Raw genomic sequence first — 19,560 nt, forward strand, 5'->3', positions numbered from 1 at the left:
TGCCTGGTTGCAGGATCCCATTGTTGCTTTCTTATATTTTAATTTGAACACAAGATGGAAGTAAAGCAATTTGATACAAGATAACAGTTAAATAGAAAACAAAAATACTAAAATTAAGCTTGTGTAAGGAAACTGTTTGCCAATTTCACTTTTACCCTTATTTTTAAATATTCAGTTGGATGCAAAATTAAAATGCATCCAACATATTACTTTTCTCTTATAAAGCAGATGGATTGAGTTGTACTTGGGAGCTTTGCATTGACACTGCTTGTTTTGCTGCATTTAATGACTTAAAATGTCAGTTATTTTGTGTTCTATAGAGCTGGACTGCTAACATTCAGTCTTGCAAATTTACCTTTTACAGGTATATAAATCCAATGGGCCAGATGGCATTGGTGGCAGAGGACAGAGGATACATCTTCAGCTCTGGGATACTGCAGGGCAGGAAAGGTATGTTCCATCCCACACCTAGTAAGTAAGGCACAGGTCATCAAGCTAGTCGTGAATAGGCCAGAGTACATGAATTCTCTTTATCGATTGTTACATTTTAATTGTATGACTCGGGATGGGAAAGTATGCTTACTTTCATTTTAACAGCAATAGAAAGTTTCCTATGAATACCCATTAAATTACAGTTGTAATTTCCAACTGTAGAACATTAAAACTGTAATTGTTGCTTTTTGGCTTTTGGAAACTTTCAGTTTATTTTTTCATAACCAATACATAGAGATGCTTTTAAAGCTTTTTGCTTTCAGTTTTCCTTAAATTTCTTCAAGTATGTTGAGGTCTTGGGAAAGTCAGGCAGATGAAATCACCTCAAAGGATTCTTTTCTATTTGTCTATCAAAAGACTAGCATCGTAGTGGTTGGTAGTCTTAAAATCAAGAACTGATGTGATTAGGGGCCAGATTCCTGAATCTTGATCAAGTCATGCCTTATAGTAGAAGACTTTGTCTAGAGTCATTCTCATGTGAGAGTGAAATATCTCCTTGACTTCCTTAGGCCTTGATTAGACCATAGTAATGTTAGAAGTTCTTGTTATGCAGTCCCTGCATCAGCAAAACTATTATGATTAATATTTCATTGCAGTTAACTGGGTCTTAAATTACCTCGGTTTTATGCCTCTATGCAATTATATTTTCAAAGTAAGTTGTCAGATGAACCAACTAATTTACTTTTGCTGGTCTAGGTTTCGTAGCCTGACAACGGCTTTCTTCAGAGATGCCATGGGGTTTCTTCTGCTCTTTGATCTGACAAATGAGCAAAGCTTTCTGAATGTCAGGAACTGGATAAGTATGGCATTTCTTTTTTTCTTTCTTTCTTAGCATGGGTGGGAAGAGGGTTGTGTTTTTAAAAATACGGAGTCTCACTGAGAAATAGAACTAGAAATACTGTTTTTTACAGCTTTCTCAGTAGAAGAAAAAAAATGTTGCATTCATAATTATAGTAGCTGCTAGCAGTGGCTTCTAGTGCTTACCTGAAATTCAGCCTTGCCAACAGAACTTGAATCTTAACCTAGATAAAAGCAGGCTGAGAGAAAATCATATCCCTGGCTTTGATGATATTCAGTAATTTTAGCTGTGGAAAGCCTATGCAAAACTCTATTTTGACTCAAGCTTTGTCAGCTAAACTTAATGGAAGGCAAATGTTACTAGGCTGGTGTATCTAGACAGAGGAGTTCCCAGACGCCATCATCCTTCAGGAGAGGGAAGTATATTCTTTCCTGGCAGCTCACTGAAGATGCTTGGTGAGCATAACTCCTAAAGTTACAAATACACAGCTTCATGCTAGCTTTGTCAGGCTTCTGCTCCCCTGGCTTTTTCACTGGGTACGTGATAGTGGATGACCACCTGTTCTCTGACTCCTCAGAGCAATAGCAGAAGTCCTGTGAGGTGCCAGAGAACGTACTGTTTTCTGTCTTTCAAAGAGTCATTTTCCTGAAGGACTGCGTGTCCCCTGAAATGTGGTAGTGTTCTTAGTGAGCTTCATGTGTGACAGCAAATTGTGACCCCTGTTTATGTTGTTGCTGTTAGGTCAGCTACAAATGCATGCATATTGTGAAAACCCTGACATTGTATTATGTGGAAACAAGAGTGATCTGGAAGACCAAAGAGTGGTGAAAGAAGAAGAAGCAAAGGAACTTGCAGGAAAATACGGGTAACTGACTTCCTTCCAGTTATTGCTGTGTTTAAAGCAGAATGAAACTTTTTTTTTTAATGCCTTTTCTGTATACTCAAAGGTTATTGTGAGAGTAGGCATTGTAGAGTGCTTAACGAGCCAGTACGGTAGCTTTTTTCCTGTCAAAAGATTAATGTTTTCTGCACTGCCTAAAAATTCATACTCAGTATTGCAGCAGTCTTGCACTGGAGATGGGTTAATCTCCTTGGCAGTGAACAAAATGAATTTTCACAAACATTCTGGAAAAGAGAGATAATTTAGCTGGACATTCAGTTGAAAGAAGGGGGGAGTCTAATTATTTAATCTTGCCCGTATTGAGGCTTTCTGTGAGGCACAGAAAACCCTTGTCTCTTACAAAGTGAAATCCAAAAGAGTATTTGGTGATGTGATGAGTGTCAGATCAGATTGTAGGGAAAGCAAAAATAATACCAAGCAATGATATCCTAATCTATGAGGTGAGTTGTTTTACAAAAGTTCATTCTAAGGTAGCCATTGTCTCTGGCATGGCCATGGAAACACGAGGCCTGAGTGTCTTTAAGAGCCTTGGGACCCATTCACCAGTGTTTGGATGGTTCCCACAGAAGAGCAGTTCTCGTCTAGACCACTGTTTCCTCTCCCCATTCAATCTTCCCTCAACTATTCAAGCAATTTTGTTAGGTGCATTCCTGGTGACTTACCCTCAGAGGGGTCAGTCATGGTTTCTTACAGGCATCTGCGTTCTCACAGACTCCAAGGGAGTCTGAAAGCCAAGTCAGACAGCAGGAAGACAGGGTAACCTTGCCCTTCGCAATGTCCTTAAAGGAACTACTTGAAATCTTTGTTCCTATCGAATACTAATTAATTCCGTTGTACTTTTATACACACTTGACTCTTCCATGGGATTTCTCTCTGGATTACATTTGCATTTCAGTGTGGATCAGAAGTGCACTTTTGAAGCAAGTCTTCTGATGAAGATTCACACAGTGGAGCAGGTTTCTAGCATGTGAACTGGATTCCTTCTCAAGTGAAAACTAAACTAGACGATGTGCTCCGACTTGTAATCTGCATCCTGTCTGGAGGAGCGGATCAGAGCTGATCCAACGTAAAGCCCACAAAACATGCATTGTGCGAACACTAGTCCTCAGTGCTAACTGACTTGCTCTGCAGGTCTAGTCCTGTTGTGCCATGCTATTTATTACATAGTCACAAATTAGCTTTCCTTGACCTTGAAAACTCATGGGAGGGAGATCAGAAGCAATCTATCTATTAGAGACAAATAGGTTTAGTGCAATACTACATTCTTTCTTTTTCCTTCTCCTGTGAAAATGCTTGTTTGATGTCGATGTCACACGAACAGCAGCAAGTGTATATGGTACTTTAACCAGCTGCTTGTGAAGGAGCAAAAACTTTTAAACAGTAGCAGATTGCATGTGGCCATTTCTTAAAGATTTGAAGGAGATCATTTTGTGTGTGACTTTGAAATAATTTATGAAATGCTTCTCTTTGTGGCTTAAAATGCCAACTTAATTTATAAATAAAATCAGAGGTACAGATCATGTCCAGTCTGTAGACAGTTACAAAGTTCTCTGCCCTCTAAAGGTAAGAAAGGATAGCTGCAAAGAGTCGTTTATTCCTGAGGGGAAGCAAGGTAGATCCTGTTGCAGCAAAAGCAGTTTTCTGGTAACTAAAGTGTGAGATAGTGAATACCCTCTTTCTGTGGAAAAGTCTTGTAGTGGTAAGTGATGTGTTCCGAAAATAGCTGCAGAAGGCCTTCACCCTGCAACAGTAAGATGATATTTTTGCCATTCATCAAATCTTGCAAGTTAAGTGAGAAATACTTAAAACTGAAGTAATTGTATCAGTCCCTTGGGGAGGAACACTAATGCAGCCGCACTAGCACCACCCTGTGGTGCTAGCCTCTGCACTCTCTGAGCGCAGAAGGTCAAAGCCATTGAAACTCCCTGATCCACAGCAATAATGAAAAGTAGCAATGTATTTTCAATTCCAAGGTGCCCAGAGACTTTGATTAACAAAGAAATAGGTGGTCTGAGCACTGAGATTTTTTATTTTTAATGTAAGAGAGTTTATAGCTAAGGTGTCAACAGAAGAAACAGCCACCTCTTGTAGGAAGGATATTGCATTAGGAGTCTTTACTGCCTTGCCTGCAGGGGAATGTGCATTACTCTTGTGGGGAACGGGGCTGAAAAAAGCAGACATCAGGAGCATAACTTTGGGTGCTCATACTGACCAATGCCTCTCTAGATTGTGGACTCCATGATGTAAATTAAAGCTTTTCCTTCTGTCTTACCTACAGAGTTGACCATTTCATTAATTTATTTTGGGTTTCAGGCCACTGACCATTTTATGTGTTTCTGCTATGCAATAACAGTGTTTATGTGATTTCTTAGTATATGACAGTAATCATGTATTTTGTCCTATGAATATAAATTGTATGATGCAAGTTTGTGGGTTTTGTCTTCTGCAGAATACCATATTTTGAAACCAGTGCAGCTAACGGGAATAATGTAAGCAAAGCTATTGAAACTCTGCTTGACCTCATTATGAAGCGCATGGAACGGTGTGTGGATAAATCCTGGATCCCAGAAGGGGTGGTGCGCTCCAATGGGCACAGCTCTACAGAACAACTGAATGAGGAGCAAGAAAAAGGCAAATGTGGCTGTTAACTCAGTTACAATTAAGTTTATTATATATCATAAAGTATAGTACAGTTGCAGCTTAACTGTTTAAGTTATGGACAAATCACACTGTAGTTAATGAGCTATGTTAGTCCTTGATATTAGTATTTGGTTTTTTTCCTCTCAAACAACATTCATCTTTGCTTGCAGTTTATTAGTGATGGGACAGAGGTTTAATTAGGTGTAGCACTGGATATTCCTCTAATTCTGTACTGTGGAAAGGGAGAGGAATTTCATTACCAATTGCAGAAATGTCTTTCTGTATTGGCAGTGAGGAAGGGTAGGCTTCTGAACTGAAGGATTTTCAGTTGCCCTTTGAAAGCTCTATTAACTACACAGAGGAGGCATTTAAATTAGGTATTGTGACAGCTCTTAGTCTCTAACAGAAAGCTTACCAACATGGTTCATGGTTTTGAACAGAAACATTTAATCATTTTATCAATCAGTAACAATCTGAAAGAGCAAATCCTGTGTTTTCCACAAAATCCTGCAAATAGCTTTTCCTTGCTCTCTCAAACCACCAGTTTTCAGTGATGAAAACCAAAAGAAAGCTATTCTATACTGAATAAAAATTAGAGAAGCACAGAGGTGCATGTGTAGAGTACTTTGGGTATGTCATGAAATTGAACATGTAAACTACAACTGTACTATATAAAATATATCCAGCACAGATTATGAGGCCTCCTGACATCATTTGAATTTCTAGGACATGCATATCCATATGTTTATATATAAAAGGTATAATGCTACAGCTGTTGTTACTTTTCTTTTGTTACCACTTGTGTTTTAACAGGAACATAGGGCAACCTAGATGTCAGCAAAGTTTCATCAGAGCTAGTGCGTTGCACTGAATTTGTTTTACCCAACACAGATTTAGAAAGTTTCTTCAAATTTCGACTGAAAAATGATGATTGTCTGCTGGTGAGCGGCAGCTACGACACCAGTTCTGTCTAGATCAGTATTTCTATAAATTTATTATGCTCATTTTATTCTGCCAACCTTTGTTTCCTGTACTTCATGTTTATCATGTATTCATTTATGGCTTGTTCATTTCCTTTAGGTTGTATTTAAAAAAGAATAGACATAATTTTCTACTCCCTTCCCCCCCCTCCCCACCCCCAAATCACATAAATGTCAGTTTTGGTTTCAGTAGATCATGTTACTCTTTGATCGTTTTAATTATTCATACAACTAAGGAACAGTCAGTATTTTTTGGGTCTTTTTTCCAGACAGATTTATAAGATGTGCCTACCAAACTGTTTTCTACCCTGGCAGAGGTTGTATAACTGTAAAGTATTGCCAATTAAAGTCACAATATGCCAAATTGAGTCTTGTTACAGACTTTCCTCAGCAGCCTGTTTACAGAACTCCGAAGCTATTACGTCTTCAGAAATCATGTTTTTATTTATTTAAATCACAGAATCCTGAGGGTTGGAAGGGACCTCAAAAGATCATCTAGTCCAACCCCCCTGCAAGAGCTATTCTAACTATTGCAGTTTCAGGTCGGCATTGATACCAGTTGTGAACATGAATTGCAGCACAAGTTTTTTGAAGGACCAAAAATGTTTCTAGAACAGGAGTTAATAAAATATACTTTTTTTTTTTTTTTTTTTTAATGTAGCCTCTGGTTATATTAATAATACAAGAATAAGTGTTAAATCTTGGTTCTTAAAATATTTTACATTGCATTGTTCTTTGACAAACACAATGTGTAAATACTAGATTTTATCACAGCCTACACAGAATATTTTATAAGTGCAATATAATTTCACTGCTCTGGGGCCAGGACAGAGATTAAACCAATTTATACTGGATAAATACAGATGTGGGGTTGGTTTGGGTTTTTTTATACTGCACAATACCAAGATTCTAAAATGCTTGTAGACTGGAGTTACTGTAGTTTAATTCAGAGTGCCTTGTGAAGTTACCATCATGTTTCTTACCAGTAGAGTATCAAACTCTGTGTAGGACACAATGTATTTCAGTGTACTTCTATGTCTGAATTTCTTCTACTGTAACTCTCTGCTTTTCAGAGGGTTGCAGTGGAACTTTGTCATATATTAACTTTAATGGGAGTTTTTGTGCTTATAGCTTCATCCAGTTCCTGAAAACATTAAGGATTATTACAACCAACTACTGAGCTAAGTGACTACTGAAATGATGTAAAAATATTTTCTTTTGAATACTTATATTTAGATTGGATATTAAATACTGAAACTGTAATATTTTTGTCATGGATATTATATGTAACTATTTACTATATAAAAAGAGTCTACATAAAATTGCTTTGATGTCAGCCTTTGAAATGTGCCATAAGATTCATCTGTTTGAATTATTTTGTGTTAAAACTTTTGTTCCCTTTTTAACTCTCGTGAGAGATCATGGTAGATGTTCCTTAACAGTGAATTACGCTATTGTTACTAGTCTAGTCCTGGTTTTACAAAACAAACAAATAAGAATTCTCATGTGATGAGAAACTGTTACTTCTAGAAAAGTTGTCTCCATCCAGTATCAGACAAAAATGTGGATATGTAATGGAACAAAGTTTTGGAAATGATTTCCATTATGATGCGTTGTCCAGGTTTTCTTATCAATATAAAATAGTTACGCATTCTTGATCTGAATCTTGTCAGCATTTGTTGAATTGAATTGTAACATTTCCTGTTATCTCAGTTCAGTATCAGTCTGTGTCTTTCTGCATTGTCCCTATGCGTTGTGGGTTTTTCAGTTCTCTTCTGTGGCCTAGGTTCTTCTTGATGCACTGACCAAACCAGTCAGATGGGGGCCAGATGCATCCTGGATGGTGCCAGAAGGAGCTCAGACCCATAGAAGAAAATAAAGGCAACACTTCTGTATTCATAAAACATTCAGAAAGCTGCTAATGTGAGCACGTAGCATGTTCAGAGCAAAGGGAATTACACGGTACATCTTGTAAAATCTATAGCTTCCACAAAGGTAAGGAGCCTGAGTTTTCACAATGGGTGTTTCCATCGAGAGCAGCATGTATTACTAATTACTGTATGATATGCTGGAGGACACAGCTGCTATTCAGAGGTTCCCTGACAGGTGAGAGAAATGAGCTGAACTAAACCTCATTAAGTTTAAGAAGGGCAGGTATGACTGGGTATTCCAGTAATTGTAAGACCACATCTGGCGTTCTGTTTTGGACATCCCAGTAGAAGTAAGACTGATACACTGATGTGAGTACAGTGGATGCCAGGGGGGTCAGAGTGTTGGAGCACAAGGGATAAGAGGAGAGAGAACTGGGTTTGCTTAGCTTTAAGAAGTGGAAACTAAGGGAGACCTTTCCTCTGTCTTGAACTATCCAATGAGAGGGTATACAGAAGATGGAGCCAGACCCATCTCAGAGGGCACAGGGATAGGAAAGACGCAACAGAGAAAAGTTCTTGTTAGGAAAAGAATGTCACCATACAAGTAATCAGAAACTGGAGCAGGAGCTAAGGAAAGTTATGGAATCTGCATCCGTGAAGACACCGAAATCTCAACTGGATGTGGCCCTGAGCCACCCGATGTTAATTTGCCCTGCTTTGAGCAGGATTTTGGTCTAGATGACCTGAGAAGTGTCTTCCAACTGACATGATTATATGCTTTGTTCTACAAGTGCACATGCCTGACAGTTGTCTGTTCTTATGTACGACTGTATACAACAGTTTATATGAATGTTTACTTACATAAGGAAACTTGGACAAGTACCTAAATATTTGCAGACCAGACCTTTGCTATGAGTTTAACGTATGAAGCTGAGATGTTTGGTGAAACAAATCTTGCTGTGGTAATCTATGGCAGAAATCAGACAAGTGAGCCACTCAGTTTGCTGCAGAATCTCCTACAGTGAAGCTGTTTTTCAGCTGGATACCTAATTCTATCTCTGTGAGTAACTGTTAATTGAGTAGAAGTACCTGTTCGTTTTTGATAATGAAACTGAATTCTAGCTCCAGCAACCTTCAATCTAAATTGCTTTTAGATCAGGAATAAGCACTTGCAATCCACAGCATAATGACTTGTACTTGAAGAGGAGGTTAGTGGCTTGGTGTGAAGAAAGGTGTTGAGGGGAGTCTAGTTATAAATGCTTGTAGTATCACTGTGCTCTCACATCCCATCTGTCTGCTTGAGGCGTTGGTGCCAGTCTGTAATCCACAGTGCTTAAATTGTAGGAGCCACCAAAGACTTCACAAGACAGTAGTCTGCCAGAAAAAGCTGTTTTCAGTGAAATAAATACAGCCCATAGGGGAAAATAAAGTCACACGAATAGGAAACTCAAAGTAATCAAACTGAAAAAGAGGATTGCAATTACATACGCCAAGGCACAGCAGCCCTAGACCTAAGCAAACTTGTTTACTATTTGGTTTTGCCTCTAGCTGTAAACTCAGTGTCTTCATAGTTTCCCTCCTAAGATTGCTTTGTGTATGTGTGTCTACTATTGCCTCTCATCAGCCAGGTTGCCATCTTCTGTCACAGCCACAGAGCCTTCCTTCCGGCATCCAGCATGAGACTAGCTAAGATACTGTACAGTCCTATCTTGCTCTCTGGCTCTGAGTCAGTTCGAAGCTGTTGTTCCTCAGGGCTAGGGGTGAGTGCTAGTCACAAGTCATATGCTCTAGCCTCTGTCTCCTGCAATAGGACGTGGCTGAGGTCTGGTTTGCAAATAGATTGGAGACAAGTTCTGTGCTGATAAGGTTAATGACTGAGCTAAGGCTATCCTTTTTTATTTCCATCTTTCTTAATACAGCCCCAAGCTGACTGCCTTTTTTTGTTGTTCTAGAAACCAGAAAGCAAAAACTGCCCTTAGGGCACATGCAATTCAGCATGTGGATTTTTTTTACCAAATACTCAGAAAGGTAATTTCTTTTAAAGGAAGAAATAGAAATTATGGTATTAAAGCCTTAGGTGGTGAGGAAGATTTCAGACTCTGAAATTGCAGAGCTCCAATTGCAAACAGTTTAGGAAGGTACAGGGCCTAGGATTTAGATCCTTTCACAATAAACTGGTAACTTTGTAGGAGGGGACCAGAAGGAGTAAGATTCCTTAGGGTAATGCATGCAGAGCCATCACTTTTAGACAGTACTTCAGATTTTGCTTTAAAAGTTAATTCTCCTGTAGGAAGCTTGGATCTTACAAATATGGAAATGGAGCAGAAACTGATTGGTCTCAATTCCAGAGTAAATCAATTACAGATTTAAAAATCTGTGTCTGACTCCCTTTCCGTGGGCTACTGTCTTTATCCTTATATTAACACTGAGCTATTTCAGCTTCATTAATTTGTAACGTATCATTTATAATGAGAAGCCAGAAGCGATCAAACACAAACTGATCACAAAGTCTTTTAATTTGTATTTGTTTTCCATACTAAGATACAAACATACGCTTCAGGGAAGCAGAGGGTCACTTGGGAAAGAGAAAAGTCAGCTTAGATTTGGAGATGCAGTATTGTCTAAGAGTTCACCCCAGCTTCATTCCTGTGTATGGGTTGTTTTGGGGGGGGGTCTGAGATTTTATAATGCTTCCAGGAGCATGAGTATTTCCCAGCTTTCAACAGGATTCTCTCTAGTGCATTCAAAGGCCAGACCACGTTCTCAGTGTCATGGACTGCAGTTGGCTTGTCTGGGGCTGATGGGTCTATCCAGTGAGTCAACATAACACGTCCGTGCTTTTTGGCATTTTTACAGCTTTTCTCACCCCTGTCCCCCAGTACCTCTGTGCAGTGACTTAGCAATTGTGGCTCCAGTCAGCCGACGTGTGGAACTTTCCTATAGCTCCACCCAAAGCACAGCACTGAGGACTTCCGCACAAGCTGGTCCCAGCACTGTGCAGGGGCTGGCCTTGTGGCCCCTTCTGTCGCTTTTGGAGCAGTAATGTCTTCCACATTCCCTGTATGCCTGCTCTGCTTTATTTGCACTAAGAGATCTCGCTGTTGCTAACACACACCGTAGGTCTCTCGCCTGCCAAAGCGGTGCAGACCCGTTCAGCACCCCCCTTTCGAACCCACCCGGGGGCCTAGGCGCAGCTGCGCGTGCGCCGACTCCCTCCGCGCCTTGGCGCCCCGCGGCCGGCAGGGGGTGCTGTGGCCTCTCTGCCGGGCGGTGCCGCAGCGCCTCCGGTCAGCTGAGCGCGCGGTTCCGGCGGCGCGATGCGGATCGAGAAGTGCTACTTCTGCTCGGGGCCCATCTACCCGGGCCACGGCGTCATGTTCGTGCGCAACGACTGCAAGGTACTGCCCGCCCGTCAGCGCCGGCACCAGCTCCCCATCACGGCCTGCCCGGCTGGGCCTGGCCCGGGCCTATGACGGGAGCTGCGGGGAGGCCTCCTCTGTCACACGTGGGGCCCCGAAGGCACCCGCGCTGCCGGAGCGGCCCTATCCCCATCCCCGGTGTGCGCTTCTCACGCGGGTCGGTTACCGGTGTTGCCAGGGTCCCGGGCCGGGGGGGCAGCGCTTCCCTCGTGCTGCCGGAGCCGCGGTGTCTCCGCCCAGCGCAGCCTGCAGGCAAGGCCGCAGCCGTGCCGGAGTCGCGAGGTGTATCGGGGGGCCTCACCCACCGCGCGGCCCCCGTGGGCCGTTACGTGTGCGGTGCTGCGGTGACCGGTACCTCACCGGGCACCTGGTGGGACTCACACAGCTGGGGCTGCCGGCGGGACGTGCACTGCACTGAGGGCTTTGCGTGACGGCGACAGCCGTGCATAAAACTCTGTGAGTGGTCTCCCAGCCGCTGCTGTGCTCCTTACAGGGCACTGCAGGCCCCAGGGTGCAGTGAAGCTTACGGATAGCTTCCTTCGCGTGCTCGGGTGTCAAAACGAAGCCTGGCTCAGCTTCTGAGTTACAGTTTCTGGGAGTTTAGAGGTAGATGTAGGCTGGCACAGTTCCATTTACTAGAAAATGGCCACAAGGTGTGTGTTTGAAAAAGTAGCACAATGTCAGGAGAGTTGTGAACTGATAATCTACGAAAGAGCTGAATGTAATGGCAGGTTTGTCTGGGGTAAGGTGAAAAAACATGGTAGAAGCATTTAATAAAATACAGTTATTCGAAGATGGTTCCCTTCTCTATAGGTTTCATATTTTCTGTTCATTTTGTCTAGAAATGACTTTAGATGGGAAGGAGTGTGTGATGGAAGAAAATAGGGTTTTCAAAAACTCATCAATAACAAATGTAATTTTTAGTATTCTTCAGTAAAGTTTCAGCTCTGCTTTGGATACCAGACTGCCCAGGATAGTTCAAGTGATGCACAGATTTAAGGAGTATTAAGAACTGCGAATAGGGATATGATTATGTGTGTTGCCTGGCCTGTTCCCTCCTCCCCCTCCCTGTGCCCTTACTGCCATCTTGCCGTGTACTCTTTTTGACTGGAAATCCTCTGTTGGATGTGGACAGTTTGCAATAGAGGGTTGTTCTCCAGCTCGGCTGTTAAATTACATCATTGCAGTACCAACGAAAGGGAAATCTAAAGTATGAACAGTGAAGTTTTTAATGCATCTTTAATGAGCCTGAAAACATCACCCAGATGAGCATAAGGCGCTTTGTTGGCAGGCGGTGACAGGTACCTAAAATGAGTCTAGAATGTGTAGAATATGTAGAAAAATGGAAAGGGTGTGTGTGAGAAAAAAGGTCAGTTAGAATGGTTTGGTGTATGCTTTAAAATAGCTTTCACTAAATTCAGTCCAGGACTTAACTGATATGCTTAGGAGTCCTGCTGCAGGGTAATCTTTAAGGCTTAAAGCTACACTCCAGAGGACAGACTTTGTGTGTGTGTGTATTGCATTCAAAAATACTATGTGAGAGGTGTGAGGATTTTTTGTTGTCAGGATGGTGCTGTATCTAAAAAGTGCTGACTTTATAGTTATTTTTGGCTTTATAGTTATTTTTGCCATTGATTCCCAAAAGTCTGCTATATTTTATTTATAATCAGCTTAATTGTAAATATTTGACAACTGTGAAAATGACTCTAAATGAAAAAAATGAGGATATGCTTGAAATTGAAATATTCTTGTTAATAGCAATATTTGAACTAAAAATATTGACATTTGTGGGATGAATGTAATTTTCTATGAGCAGTGTTGTTAGAGAAACTTCAGTGTTTGATATCATGCATGCAATGGGGCAGAAATAACATGATCTAGATGAAGATGTCCCTGCCCATTGCAGGGGGGTTGGACTAGATGACCTGTGAGCATCCCTTCCAACCGAAACTATTCAAAGATTTTGTGATTTGAATGTAAGCATTTGTTTTGTTTTGTTCCTCCCCTTCTTCTTGAAGATATTCAGATTCTGCAAATCAAAATGCCACAGAAACTTTAAAAAGAAGCGAAATCCCAGAAAGATGAGGTGGACCAAAGCATTCCGGAAAGCAGCTGGCAAAGAACTGACAGTGGTAAGAAGTTGTCCTGGTTCACACTTGAGATTAACTCACTAAAATGGCAGAAATCCAGCCTCTTCAGTTGCAAACAGATTAGGTCAGTCAGCTGAGTGTGTTATCATTATGTAGTTGAGTACAAGAGACGGAGTCAGTGGAGAAAAGAGGGATTGTGGAAGAGAATGTGAGAGTTTTCTTGAGAGTGAGCTATTCATTCATCTTGACTGTAACTTGCAACTTCCTGTTTCAGCTTTGGTGTGGAAGCCAGTGTATCAAGTGTCTGTATCAGTAATACATGGTGCTTCCCACATCTGAGGCATTTTTTTCTCTCTATAAATGCTCTACCCTCTGTATATACGCATTTGGTAGTTGTATTCCTGCACAATCAGATAACCTGGGTTACTGGGTACTCCAGAAAGTCTCTCTGTGTAGACACAATAAGATGGTTACCTTCTGAAGTATCTTTAAAGTATACAGTGTATAGAAAAAGTCCTTGCATAGGTAGGTATGTTTCAAAACCAGCATATGAGATCTTAGAAACAATTCCAAGACAAAAATTACTTCAGTGGTAAAAATACTGAACACTCATGTTTGGTGGGACAGTCCTTAAGTAACTCAAGAATTACTGTGACTTAATATTCTGTCAAAAAACAGGTAATCAACAATTTAGTAAGTATTTTGACACTGTGATTTGCTGCCTTCTGTGGATCTTCCAAGGGGAAGTATGTGATTTTATTTTGTAATGTGACTCTGAGAAGCCCTGATTAATTGGCGCCTTCTGTAATTGTATTTCTTGCTTTCAAGCTGTTTCTGGCTGAGTTAAATTGCCTTTTTTGAAAATAACTTAATTAAAAATTCTTTTAAACATGTCTAAATAGGTGACAGTATGCTCAGTTTTGAGATAATATCTATATATGCTAAGAGTTAAACCAATATATGAACACAGTGCTTTGTTGTAGTTCAGGTGGTATCTGTTCTTAAAGAAGCCAGCTTTGGGGAAACTGTCTAAATAGGCTTGTGACAATGGGAAGTACTGTAGTTCACAGGAAGGTGACAGTTCTTGTAGCTTTAAGCAGGTGCATTGGAAGGGGTTAAATATATACTTGTTTTCATGGGTTTCAAGTATTTTATGGCTTTTTGTTGTTTTTATATATATACATTTATTAAAAAAGGAGGATATAATTCTATCAGGTATTTTTGGAAGACTGTCTTATTCTGTCATTCAGAATGAGGGAGAGCTGGTCAGTGTCCCCTCATGTTTGGAATTGAAAAGATTCACTGGCCAGTATGATGTAGCTGTAGTTTATCTCTGTGGGTGTAGGTTAGAAGACCCTGGCACTTGGAACATCTGTACTCTTGTGAGACTTGTTTTTGCTGTTTGTGGTGTGTTCTCGGGATGCAGAACAATACTGTATGTTATAAATATGTAGAAGCTGACTCGCGGTAGACTGCAGTGAATTGATGTGATGCTGTGTCATGCTCGGCTAAAAATGAATTTTAGGTTCTTTTTGACTTTTTTTTGTTATAAGGGGCATGTAGATGTTAGTGTACTGTGTGCTCTGCAGCTCGTATTTGCTTAATGCTATCCCTTAGTGAAAACTAGCATTCATCTGCCAATGGAGCATGGCTTGTGAGTGCGTATGTGCCATTTCTTGCTATTCTGCGTAGTTTCTGTCTTTGGAGCTGTCTTTAGCTCAAGTAAAGATCAGCCACTGGTCTAATAACTCTGCTTCTCCACTAGAAGAAAGAATCTTTGGGCAGGGAAAAGTCCTCAGATAAATTTGGATTAAAACTGAGTATGCCTAACAAAAAAATGTGAGGAAACTGTTTTTCCATCTTAAGCTCTTGGGAGGAAAAAAACCCTAAACAACAAAAAGAAAAACCTCCAGCTGCCCCAAACACCATTGTCCTCAAATTAAATATTTAACAATTTCAAATTGATTTGTATTGTGTCAATATTCTTAAAATGAAATAGTTTTTGGATTTGGATTTTTTGGGGTTTTTTACCCTTTTCAAAATACAGGCTCTTGAGCAGAACTTACTTGACCTGGATTGAATGCTTCTTACTCTACATGTTTCCAATTTTGCCTTCCACTTGTCTGGTCTACTCTGTATTTCCCACTCCACATTGGTCTTCTCTGTTCCTTTTGACTTGCTAAAAGGAAAATAGCTGAAGGAATATTTCTCTTCAGGCAGATCACTGTGGCTTCTGACACTTTGAGGTCAAACACTCCACTCTAACAACCTTTAGGGATTACTGTAAACTAGAAGGAAATAGATTACAGAAACTGAGATTCTGAAAGGGGGGAAAAATACCACGTAAAATACCAAGTTATATGAGTGAGTGCTATAGTAAGAGTGTAAGATCTATATATGTAATATATAGTAATATATGTAATGTGTATGTAAAGTGTATGTAATAAATGTAAGATCTATAGTAAGATCTAAATATGCTTTGTATATAATCTATATTTACTTTTTCTTACTATAGGATAATTCATTTGAGTTTGAAAAACGTAGGAATGAACCAGTGAAATACCAGAGAGAGTTATGGAACAAGACTGGTGAGTCATTGTAGAAAAAGACGGAAGATGAACTTTGGGGAGTGAACACTCACTGTATATAAAAATGTTTTCAGAAGACTTTGTAGAGGCACTTTGTGTTAATTGTATGTGGAATTATTGGGATAATGACCAGATTCTTATATGTGGAGGAGGTTTGAGTTATGAACGGATGTGGAGTTGCACTTGTTCGGGGCTTTTTTGGTGGTGGGGTGTGGGGATTTGGTTTCTTGGGCTTTTTTTTTTTCTTTGTTTGTTTGGGGTTTTTTTGTTTTTCCCAGAAACTGGTTATTTTGAATGATCTTCAAGAAATCTTAGTGGTTCTCCAGCTTTTTAAGAGGCTTCCAGTGTACGCCATTATACTGATGCACTTGTTTCTTTCTTCCCACTCATTCTACTTCAGTTGGTTTAATAAATCAGTTGCTATAAAGTAGAAGAATTACTTATGTCATGAATGAATGCCACATAGGAGATGGTGGTAACTTGCATCTGACCTCAAGTAGAGTAAGAGTCTTTTATGTAGTGATGGTTAATTGTAGAAAATGTATGTAGGCACAAAAGTGGAAGCATAAATAAGTTTGAAAATACAATCTACCATAGTTGCTACATAGAATATTCTCTACACTGCTCTTCAGAAGAAGGAATAACTTCCTCATATACTGTAAGAGTTGCTTCTGCTATAGAGGCATTATGGAGTACTGGGTCTGTTGCTCTGCAAACTGGCATGTATTTTCAACTCGAGGTATGTAAGCGTATTTAAAACAACTTCTGCTTTATTTCAGTTGATGCAATGAAGAGAGTGGAAGAAATAAAGCAAAAACGCCAAGCTAGATTTATTATGAACAGGTGAGGAGAACTATTTATATTATGGGAGCTCTTCGAACCTGTACGAGTCAGTCAGTCTTTCCAGAGACTATTATTGAAAGTTGTAAATGGTTATTTGCTTTGTACAGACACAGTCATCCAAGCAGTGGGGTGAAATAGTTTGAGTGGGCTCTACTATTCTACCAAACCACTATGCTTCATTGGCTGTCAATTGTGTAGTTTTGTACACCTGATAATAGTTACATTTCCTTGTTTGTAAAACAGTCTTAGATTTAAAAAAATTTCTGGTAAGAGTTGGTCTAGTAGTGGCTTTTGTTGTTTTTTTGTTGTTTGGTTTTTTTTTTCGGTTTTGTGTCGAATGTATGCTTGAATTCGTTTTCAGATACTTTATTTCCTCATAATTACAGTTATTTACAGTTTCCATGCCTTTAGCTAAAGATGTGTCTTGCAGTAGAACAAAAATACACATCTTCTCTTTGAAGGTAATGGAATTTAATTTCTCCCCTCCCTAGATTAAAGAAGAGCAAAGAGTTGCAGAAGGCAGAAGACATCAAAGAAGTCAAACAGAATATCCACCTTCTTCGTGCTCCACATGCAGGTAAGAACTTGCTTTACCTAGTTATCTTAGGGCAATTTGTGTATACAATTTTATGATGAATTTTTTTTTATATGACTAATTCTACAGATCCTGTGCATTTTTCTTATAATTAATTTTTCTATTGAATATAAGAATAGCTCTTGCCACTAAACATAAGCAGTGCCTTTGGTCTGAATAGAATAGAATCATAGAATCATAGAATCAGACATAACTTTTTATTTAGCCAGTTCTGCATGCTGGACTTTTCCTTATTTGAGTATTTTAAATTGCACTCAACATCTGGTATTCTATGAGCCGTGTGTTTGTTAACCAATACATCTGTTTAAGTCTTTCCTTTGAATTGATTATTTGGACTGAACAGACTATACCACTGATTGATATAAAATGCAGTGGTTAAACTGCTTTTTGAATTTGTTAGCTAATTTTGAAAGTAGGTTTTATTGTAGTTCACTATGTATAGTGAAACGTGCATGAAAGTACTGTTTTTTTAGTGTAAGCCTAACAGTATTTAAAGTATCATGGAAATTTCACAAACTTTCACCAAAATCTGTGCCTATTTCAGATACAATAATGTGTCTTCTTTGTTAGTGAACTGAGTTTTTCAGATGGAGAAATCTCTTTCTCCTAAATAATTTTCTGGTTTCTAAACTATTACAAGCACTGGCTTGTGTTAGAGGATGTTGAATGTTGATAAAATGGATTGTAAAGATGATTTCTTTTATAAAATACAGTTAATGGAGTAGAGTAGTAGAGGGACGTTTCCATTAGTTACTGTTTTATAAAAAAAACCAGTGGTTTTGTCTCCATGGTTTTATGTGTCAAACAAGCTTTTGTCAGGATGTATTTAAACTTTGGTTTGAGGGAAAAAGGAGAAAATGTAAAAAGATCTGAATTCGGAAGAATAAACCTATTTGTTTGGTTTTGCTTATGTTAACTGAATGATGCGCAATAGTGTGCAGCACATCTGTCAAATTACAGGTACATTTTCAGTGCTTTGCAGTTCCCGCTGAGCCTTCAGGAGAGCAGAATCAAACGTCAGCCCTGGATTTTATTATTTTTGCTAATATTGTGGGGAGCTAACATAATCGTCATCCAAAACAGCATTCAGGAGGGCTTAAATCTTGGTATAAAAACTAATGTGTGAAGGCCACTGATCTTTTAAAAGTAATGCATTTTTATAGTCCTTTGCAAGATTCTGCTAAGAGCTCTATCAAAGTTCACCATAGTACATGAAAATGTATGCTTTTAGATTTTGCATAAAAACAGCATCAGCTTTTCTGTTGAAACAGTTCTTCAGTAATTTTAGGTGGTGATGGAGGTTTGCAATAAATATTTTTAAGCTTGATGGGTTACTCCTAAACTCCTAGAATAGACACATCCATTGTCCAAAGAACAGCAGTTACTTGTGTTTGAAGAGACATGTTGAATTTAACTTTTTTCCTTGCTTTGAAGGCACACCAAAACAGCTGGAGGACAAAATGGTGCAGAAGCTACAAGAGGATGTGGCTATGGAAGAAGACTCTTAAAAGACTTTTATTTTCTATTTATATCTCTACAGCAGTTAACAGTTCCTTATTGCCTCTCACGATGTCATTCAGAACTATCCTTCTGGTTGAAGAAAAATGCATTTTAATGACTAGTTGGAATTTACAGTTTTGTTTCATAAAAAAAAATAGTAAGTTGGATGCTGTTTTGGGCAGTGCTTGCTGTTCTGTAACTTGAGAACGTGTTGTCAGCAGGATGGAGAATAAGGGGTATTGTTTGAGATACTGTGTGCTCCTTGGAAAGTTACACTTTCTGCATAACTGTTTCCTGATAATTCCAGGAATAAAAGATGTTGGCCTTGAACTTTTCGTATTTTGTCTTATTTTATCTGTTCTTTCGGAGTGGTAAAAGTAGGTAAAAATCTGTCTAAACGGTTACAGGGTAGGGCAGGGTGTATTTTCTTCAGTTCAGCGCAGTCCGGACTTCTTTGCATTCTTGTCATTCTGACATTTTTTTGGTTTGTTATGAATGCATATAGTGTTTGTTTTATTTCCTTTTTAAGTCAGTTTCCCCAGGATTACATTGCAGTTGACACCTAAGCCTGGCAAGGCTAACATTGGGATAGGACTTAGAGATGTTTGGAAAACAGTAATGGTGATAACATTCAGTGTGAAGTTGGACCTGCCATCCTCCTGATATACCAAAATTCAAATCTGACATGTAATCAGACTGATTGTGATGATCAGAGAAGCCTTTCAAAGGCATTAAAAATAGTATTTGCTTTCTTGTGAGTGCTAGTTATCCTGAAAAACAGTAATTTGTAGTTCTGTTCCAAACTTGAATATGTGCTATATCAAGCTCTGGAAAACTTCATA

The 19,560-nt window shown here is 39.4% G+C and overlaps 2 protein-coding genes across 7 annotated transcripts in view; both read left to right on the forward strand.

The window, feature by feature from the left end:
- RAB27A (RAB27A, member RAS oncogene family) overlaps window positions 1-7,468 on the forward strand; it is a 46,569-nt gene extending 39,101 nt beyond the window's left edge. For all 6 annotated transcript variants that reach the window (XM_080626015.1, XM_080626014.1, XM_080626013.1 and 3 more), the window contains 4 exons: window positions 365-450; window positions 1,189-1,292; window positions 2,033-2,156; window positions 4,642-7,468. In XM_080626015.1, the coding sequence (XP_080482141.1) occupies window positions 365-450; window positions 1,189-1,292; window positions 2,033-2,156; window positions 4,642-4,840 (513 nt within the window). In that variant the 3' untranslated portion in view covers window positions 4,841-7,468. The remainder of the gene's footprint in view (window positions 1-364; window positions 451-1,188; window positions 1,293-2,032; window positions 2,157-4,641) is intronic.
- A 2,494-nt stretch (window positions 7,469-9,962) lies between these two features.
- On the forward strand, window positions 9,963-19,038 carry RSL24D1 (ribosomal L24 domain containing 1). The gene is made up of 6 exons (XM_080626019.1): window positions 9,963-11,081; window positions 13,121-13,234; window positions 15,708-15,780; window positions 16,560-16,623; window positions 17,115-17,200; window positions 18,653-19,038. Exons 1-6 carry the CDS (start codon window positions 11,001-11,003, stop codon window positions 18,724-18,726), a joined length of 492 nt encoding a protein of 163 aa, XP_080482145.1. The 5' UTR covers window positions 9,963-11,000; the 3' UTR covers window positions 18,727-19,038.
- Window positions 19,039-19,560: the final 522 nt, after the last annotated feature.

The sequence above is a fragment of the Psittacula echo genome (genome assembly GCF_963264785.1).
Source record: "Psittacula echo genome assembly, chromosome: 10".
NCBI lineage: Eukaryota > Metazoa > Chordata > Aves > Psittaciformes > Psittacidae > Psittacula > Psittacula echo.

Bases quoted from the DNA above. Each gene is read 5' to 3' on its own strand.
- RSL24D1 (XM_080626019.1), top strand. From the start codon at position 11,001: ATGCGGATCGAGAAGTGCTACTTCTGCTCGGGGCCCATCTACCCGGGC. The intron at 13,235-15,707 runs GTAAGAAGTTGT...TTCTTACTATAG, and splicing joins CTGGCAAAGAACTGACAGTG to GATAATTCATTTGAGTTTGA. The intron at 17,201-18,652 runs GTAAGAACTTGC...CTTGCTTTGAAG, and splicing joins TCTTCGTGCTCCACATGCAG to GCACACCAAAACAGCTGGAG.